A 9025-nucleotide genomic window follows, 5' to 3' on the forward strand; every position below is an offset into this window, starting at 1 on the left:
TAACATTAAAGGTCCCATGACATGCTGCTTTTTGGAGGCTTTTATATTGACCTTAGTGGTCCACTAATACTGTATCTGAAGTCTCTTTTATATAGACCTTAGTGGTCCCCTAATACTGTATCTGAAGTCTCTTTCCCGGAATTCAGCCTTGGTGCAGAATTCCAGCCACTAGAGCCAGTCCCACCATCTGAGCTTTCATTTTCTCAAAGGCAGAGCAGGATACCCAGGGCTCGGTTTACACCTATCACCAGTTCTAGCCACTGGGGGACCATAGGCAGGCTGGGGGATCTCACATTAATGTTAAAAAACATCCCAAATTGAAATTTTTATGCCATGGGACCTTTAACATCACCATCCAAACATTTAGAAAAGCATTTTTTGTTGTTGCTTGAAACTGTTAAATTGTAAAATACATTAATGACTGTAGTATTTGGCAAACTGATCAGATCTTTAATAATAACCTCTGAATTGTATATGTAAACTACATGTAAGTGACTCTTACTGTACACGTTGTGTCATAGTCATGCTCAACATACTGTACATAGCAGGCTACTAATACAGCATATTGGCTTTATGACTATGTGTTTTTCTGACGTTTTACCTCCAGCTGATCTATTAGTCAGAAAACGTACCTTTTTCCAAGGAAAGTCATTTTGGTGTCCGTCACAGTGATGTATTGATATGGCACTTTGATGGCCCATATTGTTATTGAGGATTCAAACACATTGACCTTTGCAGACATTTTACCAGTGACTCTTTTTAGGAGAGCCTCTCTGTCAACAACGCTGACCTACCAGAATGTTTGTGGTCAGATTAGGCTCTGCTTTCATATGAGGCATTAAATGTTTACAGTATAAACTGAGCTCACTTTATTCACTGTAATAGCCTCTTTACATACCAGTAATTACGACTGCAATTCCACAGCATGGAAAAACGTACTGTTATTTTTGCGTAAATCTTGACTGAGTCTTCATTAATCTTTCTTCCGTCTCCCTCCAGCCTCGGGGTCAGTGGATAAGAGCCTGATGATCTGGAATTTGGCCCCAAAGGCGAGGGCTTTCCGCTATGTTGGCCACCAAGACGTCATCACTGGGGTGCAGTTCTCCCCCACTGGTAACCTGGTGGCCACTTCCTCCAAGGACAGAACGGTCCGACTGTGGACACCTTCCATGTAGGCTCAAGTCACTTTTCCCACTTTAATCAGGACCTCTTTGTTGACTAAGTAAGATAAATGCGCCGTAATATGAAATAACACATACCATGCAGGCTGAGGTGTTAAATCGGGCTGGATACAGAATTCCATACTTTTTAGGCACCGACCGAATTGCCTCTAAAGTATCGAATATCGAAAAACGCCTCGTCGTTCAATACCAAATTTCAATACCTAAAGAGTAAATCTCATCAGCGTCAGTGAGTGAGTAAGCATGCAGCATGCTTCTACTAAGATCTAATAATGCTGCTGATTGGCTGTCTAATGTTACACGTCGTAGAGACATGGAGGAAAAGCTCTACGTTACCCCGAGAGAAAGAGCTCATGTAGTAGGAGCTGAAAAAAAGAAAAAAGATTTGTGCCGTAATGTTGTAATTTATTTTTGTTTAATAAAATTGCTATTGGAAAAAAGTATTGTTTAGTAACCGATATCAAAGTCACAGTATTGGTACCGGTATCATATATTTTTGAACGATACCCAGCCCTAGTCTTAAATTGGTTGCAATTGTTATTATTTCTCTGTTTGTCATAGGAAAGGGGAGTCAACCGTGTTCAAAGCCCACACGGCCACTGTACGCAGTGTTGCTTTCTCGCACGATGGGCAGAGACTGGTGACAGCTTCTGACGACAAGTCTGTCAAAGTGTGGAGCGTCCACCGGCAGTGCTTCATCTACTCTCTCAACCAGCACACCAACTGGGTGCGCTGTGCCAGGTACCCAGCAGCACCACATCCTCAGTAATGGCATGCGCTGTAGCACATGTGTGTGGATTTTAAAGGTAAACTAAAGATAGCTTTACCACTTAGCTACTTTCTGAAATTAAGTTTTTGTCCGGCTCACCAAAGTACAAACAAAGTTGCGCATCAGGATTACGTTTTAAAAACCAGGATAATTAGTTATGCACTTCTTGTAAATATTTGGCACACTTAAACATGCCTTGAATTAGGCACTATGGGGAATCCGATGGAGACGAGTAGATACAATTCAATGGTGATTTTTGGTCTTTTACTACAGGTTTTCCCCAGATGGGCGGCTGATAGCGTCCTGTGGAGACGACCGCACTGTCCGGCTGTGGGACACGTCCACCAAACACTGCATCAACTGTTTCACCGACTATCAAGAGTAAGTCCTATAAGTAGAGATGCACCGATAGACCGGCCGGTGACCGGAATTGGCCGGTTTTCACGTGCTCTGCTATGACCGGCGACCGGCAGGTCAGTCTGATATATGCCAATTTCATGCTGGTCAACGCTGCAATTAACTGACGACATAAGTTATACGAGACACAGTTCTCAAGAACGCCCGCACACATGGACGCGACAGCACAGTCTCTTTTTCTTTTCTCTCAACTTTTCCGCCATGTGTGTCACGCGTACCTGCTCATGGTGTGAAACACGTGTCCGCGCTATTCTCGCACATGTAGGGAACCTCGTGAATTAACCGGCAACATGTCAGCTGTTTGGAAATCCTTCAGCGTGTGTGCAGAAGAGAACAAGTTTGCAACATGCAACACCTGCAAGGAAAAAGTAGGGCGTGGAGGGACGACACCAAAAACCAAAATGGATATTGGATGTGAAAAGAAGGAAATGGTTCTTCCATAACATTGCACTTTAGATGTGTGTGTGATTTATATAGTTCTATTTTATAGTGATCCATTATCTGTTCCAAAAATGTTCTATGTTCTGTGCAAAATGTTCTATTAAAGAAAAGATAGAAAATAAATATTTGTGTGTGCTGTAAAGTGGTTAGAAAAAATGAAATCGGAATCGGCTAAAATCGGTATCGGCTGGCCTAACTCAAAGAAAATCGTCCTAGAAAGTTTTAATCGGTGCATCTCTACCTAAAAGTGTCCTGTTATTCTCCTTAGCTTTGATTTTGCCATCACTTTGGGTTTGGTTTTTAATTATATTATAGGTATGTGGCCAAATTCGGTTGGTTTTAGTCAATTAAATAAAAAAAAAAGTGTGTGTATTTGTACTTGGCACAGTAGTCTCTGGACATTATATTTGTCCCTTTTGTAATACATGAACCAATACGTTTCCAAGCAGGGGATCCGAGTAGGGGGACAATGTTGTTTTTAATTTCAGACGAAAGGCCGAAACATTACGGAATATAAATAGAAGTGTGAAAAAAGGCCCATAGATGGCATTGTTGTGTATTGATTACACACCAGACTGTTAAACTGCTGCAGGTCACTGACTCCACTGAGTGTTTTCTGTTATTCCAGATCAGCAACGTTTGTGGGTTTCAACTCAAGTGGCACCTGTATTGCGTCCTCGGGAGCTGACAGTACACTGAAAATCTGGGATCTACGGACCAACAAGCTGATTCAGCATTATCAAGGTATGTCAACATGTCAGAGATATAATAATGCTATATATTCAGTTTGGAAATTACCTGAAATATCCTTGCCAATATCTGTGTACCACGACTGTAATTGCTGTTATTGTGTTTTTGTGTATATGTGTGTGTGTGTGTGTGTGTGTGTGTGTGGCCTATTTTTGTACATCTTGGATCAGTCCACAGTGCAGGAATCAACAGCTTTTCCTTCCACCCGTCCAATAACTACCTGATCAGTGGCTCCAGTGACAGCACTGTTAAGATCCTGGACCTGTTGGAGGGACGCCTTATCTACACCCTCCATGGACACAAGGTGATGTGAAGTCATCCACACACTAGGGCTGCACAGTTAATCGCAATTGTATCGAAACCGCAATATGGACTAGTGCAGTATCGAAATCGCAGGGGGGCACAATATTTGTTAATGGCAAAATATGTGTCAAACCATTCTGAATAAAGTATTGTGGTGCTGCAGAGACGTCCCGGCCTACAAATCCTATCCTACATACAGACTAAAGAAAAAAATCTTTGTTTGGTACAGATCCTCGCAAAAATATCGATGTTAATAATTTTCAATGAAAATGAGAATAATGATACAGAAACGATAATTCCCTCCAATATCGTGAATCATATTGCAATATAAAATAATCACAATTAGATATTTTCCTCATATCGTGCAGCCCTACCACAGACATCAAACACCAATTAGACAATATCAGACACTATTCAGGGGCAGGGCTAGAAGGGGGGGCACAGGGTAGCACCAATATGTTTGGCCCCCCCTGGAATCGCACCTGAGACTATAATGCAGTCTGAGCAGCTTTGTTCCAGTTCCAGTATTTCCCTAGAGTAGTCCTTGATGGTGTTTGTCATGGAAAGTTTTTTTTATTCAGTAACTTTGTTTACTTTGTTTTTCAGGGCGCTGTAATCACAGTAGCCTTTTCCAGGGCAGGAGACCTCTTTGCCTCGGGGGGAGCTGATGGTCAGGTTGGTGTTTCATGACTACCCAACGACCCTGTACTGTAGTCCCCATACTCTCAATAGCTTGTAACTTCAAGGTTACATTTTTACTTTGTGTAGTAGAAGATCTGGGAACCTTTTGATCATGGAAGTTGTGCTGCTCCTTCGATCCCCTAGGTGCTGATGTGGAGGACAAACTTTGACACCAAATCTTACCAGGACATCCTGCAACAACACAGCCGGAGGTCCAGCCCAGGTCCCCCACCACACGTGACTGACATCCACCCCAGAGGACCCCACCTGCACCGCCCGCAGCCCACAGCAATTCAGGTCTGTTCAGTTTCACCAAACTTCATATACTAATGTATGTTTTATTGAGTTATTCAAGGCTGTGCTGAGTTCTACTTAGAATGATTAGGTGCTAGATCAACTTTTCTGAAATCATAGTAATATACACGTTTAACATCACCTACCATATGAACTAACACGAAGAGGGTACGACTCAACAAGATCAGAAATAAAATCAATAAAATGATCATAGCAAAAAGCATGTGTCAACAACATTAGGCTACCACACAGTATCTGGTCAGAAGGCCAGATAGCAGTTACCTGGCCTATAAACCATCAGAATGTCTTGTTTTATTATAACTGACCAGTGTTCAAGCTTTAACTATAAACAGTCCACAGACATGTCCTACATAATCTGTGTATTTAGTAAATTATGCAGGTGAGAAATCAAGAGATATTTTGTAAACCGCCAAAGCAGCTATATATGACTTTACTTTCTTTCCATAGATCAGTCCAACAGTGGCAGACACTCAGTCCACTGATCCGCATGTCATAGAGCTGGGCCAGTCTGTACACAGCACCACGGTAAGCTGACATAGTAAGTCGCACAGCCACAAGAAAGCAAGCCACAACATATTTTTCTGCCTACCATAGCCCTACAGGTATATGCTGACAATGAAACTGGAAAGCACATAGCGAAACTGAGGGCCTTGAGCTCTCATTATAGATATGGTTAATTGCACCATTCAAACTGTGGCAGATTTGTGTATTTAAAAATGAAAAGTAAACCTAATATAGCGACGCCTCTCAGAGTCTGTGGATTGTTATGATTTGATAAAATGGAAGTCGATCTGTTCTGTAAGACATGCGAGTGATGGCAGTCAACGTGTATATTTATTTCCTTTTTAGACATAACACACGACATGACAAAGGGACACCACTTAAAGTAAAAATTAAAATATAGAAGCAGCAATATGTAGCTGATACTTGATTCACCATATCAAAAATAATGATATTGCAGCTTTTTACAGGCTGAATTAAAATGGGACAGATCAACAGATTCAAGGTTGTGTGTATTTGTACCCATGTCCACCAGGTGGCAGTGTAGACCAATCTATAGTTTTGCCATCCAGCTGCAGCACTAAGAGGACATCAGTCCATTCACTTGTCCGAGATGTGGTGCTGACATCAGAAAGCAACACACTGTCTGTCTTCAAGAGTGCTCTTCAATGTGTGTTAAAAATGCATCACATTGTTCGGAAACACACTACTCCTAATCATACAATTCTGCACATTCTCAAATCCGAACTGCAGAGCACAACTACAATTCAGTGATTACATGGATAATATGTTGGATTTAGTTATCTCAAAATGTGAATGTATCTGAAATGAAGTTTTTCCCTATTATGAAAGCCTGTTCAACATTTGTCCTGGAAGCAATATTTTTTTCCCCACTATGGCCATGCCAAAACCCGCCTTTCAATAGCATTCACACATGTTTACATGTACACTCGAGGGCAAAATGCCTAACCCCAACCCTTCGAGCTGCTTCGTAGGGCGGGTCTTGGCGTGGCCATAGTGGGATTCGTAATTTTGCGTCCTTTTTTCAATTTGTTTTCAGATTCAGTCGTATAAAAGTATAACTGGTTAGACTTTGAAATGAAACGGTAGACATTTTATTGTCCTATATAGGTTTTTATTTAGTCAGTACAACCACAGCTGGCCACCGAGCGGCTCTGTTAGAGCAGCAGGGGAATATACTTCTTGCTTCAGGACACTTTTCCATCACAAACCTATTTCTCAAACTTTTTAAGCTGACTTTGTGTTTTTTTTTTTTTTTGGGCCCAACAACCTTGTGAATGCCATGTTGTGTTTTCCAGATCATTCTTTTTTTGTAGTTTTTATTGTTTCTTGTTGGGCCCATCTGAGATGGCAGTAACCTGTCCTTCAACTTGAGTAGCAAGTTCATGTTATGTCGTAAGGTAAAATCCTGGATGTGAATTAGTGCTAGCGGCTTACTCCACAAATGCTGATCCTGGATAAACGGATAGAAACATGAGATTGATTTAGGTGGGTCTTAATGCACATGTTTAATGAGTATTAGGAAAACAACATGTGTTCACAGAAATGAGGATTGATAGTTAAGATGTACATTTTTGGGTAAATATCTTGTTCACTCCCATGTTAAAGGTCATAGAATGTCAGACCATTGCTTTTCTTATGGTTGCTCTAACCTACACCAGAGTCTTTTGTGAATTTCTACTAGAATAGTTCACTGGGATTTCTTTTTCTCGTCTGGCATCTAAGATGATTTTTTTTTTTTTTTGGTCATTACAACATCACAGACTGTTAAGTAGTGTCAGCAGCCTGTATCCCCCTTTTTAAAAAGCACCCAGGAGAATGTACAGGGAATTACTGCCCCCTACTGTTTTAGAGAAGAATCACAGAGCATTAAATGAAAAGTCTCGGCGATCACAAAATATATAGTTCTATGAACACAGAAACATACTCTGGTGCTTTATCCACGCAATTTCAAATTGAATATGAAAGTGCCATATAATGATTCACTGTAATATTTGTATTTTATGCCTTGACCCTCAGCATTCTCACGGGAATGTGCTCATATTCATCAGTGTATATTCATAGGCAGATGAATGTGAGTTTTCTTTTTGGATATGGATATAGTTGGGAGTGAAATGGGGCACATCATTTTCCTTTTGGAGCTGTGACTTCTTTAAAACTCTAAACTAAAAGTTTTCTATTTATTTCATTCTATGGGCATTGTTATGCTCTTAGAATGAACAATCAAAAGTTTTGGCTTTTAATGATTTCCTTATCTCTTTTTCTTTTTTTTTTTCTTTTCTTTTTCTTTTTTCATGTTGTAAAACTGAGAATACATGAATTATAACTCTGATTCAGCAGTAGTGATTTTACTTTATCATGCGTGCATGGAAAATGTCTTTGTTTAGCACCTAAATAATGTTTTTTGTTGTTGTTGTTGCCACTGTTTGACCTGATGTTGACCTGATGAACATCAGGGTGTCTCTCAGATTTGGCTCCTTCTCTCTTGTCCTTTCTTCATCATCCTCCTCCTCTTTCACTGCATTGCTTGAAGGAGCTTTGCTCCCTGTGTGAATCACCCAAGTGTGTCTGAATGGAAAGACCTGTGAGAGATGAGAGCGAGGGAAGGGGAGAAATAGAGATCAGAGAGATGGGGAGAGAGCAGGATTCCACGTGCCGATGCCCTGGCCTTCAGGGCCCGCCGCAGCAGCCGCCACAGCAGCCGCAGCTCTAATAATAGACTAGCTGGAGTTCTGCCTGCCTGTTTAACTCACTGACTAACTCACTGCACTCTGGTGTCACACACATTTAATACATACATCAGTCTTATCTTTGCCACAAATGGCGAGATGAATGCTGGACCCTTACATGCTTACTCACTGTTAGTGCATCAGCGAATTGTGTTTCAATTTAAAAGACACACACACAGCTCCTGACTCATTCATGGCCATCAATCCTTTCTCCGTGCCTTTGTCGTAGCCTATGTATTTATACTGTATGTAAGTAATGCAGTTGTGTCAGTGGGCATATGAGTGAGTGAACGAGTTGTGTGTGTGTACTTGGGGTGTGTGTGTGTGTGTGTGAGTGTGAGTGTGAGAAAGTCATCCCTGGTTAAAACGGGTCGAACAGGGAGCCCCCAGTGCTACTCCTCCTGTCAGCTCTGATTTCCATCACTGAGGAACTCCTCCTCTTCACTTCCCCTCTGGTCATTTCCTAGTCCTTTCCTCCCACCATTATTGTCCACCCCCCTCTTCATCTCTCCACCTTTTATCGCTTCCATTAAGATATACTCCCTTTCCTCTCCAGCTCCACTCTTTCATCCTTCCATTCCGTCTTCCACCATTATTCGTTTCCTATTCCACCATTCCTCCTCACTATTTTCTTTTCTTTATACCACACTTTCCATTTATTTCTTCCACTTCCTTCATTTCATTAAATTTTCTTTCATTCCTTTTATATCCCATTCTTTCATATACCATTCCATTCTCCTTTCATTAAGTGTCGGTCCGCTCTTTCCTTATCCCTCCTTTTCTTCACTGTGTGGGCTCATTTCTTCTATATCCATCCCATCCACCATCGTTCTATTCTTTCTCTTTACTATCCATTTATATATATATATATATATATATATTCTCTATTTCTCTCTCTCTGCTCTCCTCTCTCTTTC

At 41.1% G+C, this 9025-nt stretch overlaps 1 protein-coding gene across 1 annotated transcript in view; it reads left to right on the forward strand.

Annotated features, from left to right (window-relative positions):
- poc1b (POC1 centriolar protein B) overlaps positions 1 to 9025 on the forward strand; it is a 58187-nt gene that overhangs the window by 1129 nt on the left and 48033 nt on the right. Inside the window, exons 3-10 of the mRNA XM_039808061.1 lie at positions 1000 to 1171; positions 1743 to 1922; positions 2224 to 2331; positions 3437 to 3552; positions 3729 to 3862; positions 4468 to 4536; positions 4687 to 4839; positions 5305 to 5382. Coding sequence (XP_039663995.1) covers positions 1000 to 1171; positions 1743 to 1922; positions 2224 to 2331; positions 3437 to 3552; positions 3729 to 3862; positions 4468 to 4536; positions 4687 to 4839; positions 5305 to 5382 — 1010 coding nt within the window. The remainder of the gene's footprint in view (positions 1 to 999; positions 1172 to 1742; positions 1923 to 2223; positions 2332 to 3436; positions 3553 to 3728; positions 3863 to 4467; positions 4537 to 4686; positions 4840 to 5304; positions 5383 to 9025) is intronic.

Source organism: Perca fluviatilis, chromosome 8 (assembly GCF_010015445.1).
Source record: "Perca fluviatilis chromosome 8, GENO_Pfluv_1.0, whole genome shotgun sequence".
Taxonomy (NCBI): Eukaryota; Metazoa; Chordata; class Actinopteri; order Perciformes; family Percidae; genus Perca; species Perca fluviatilis.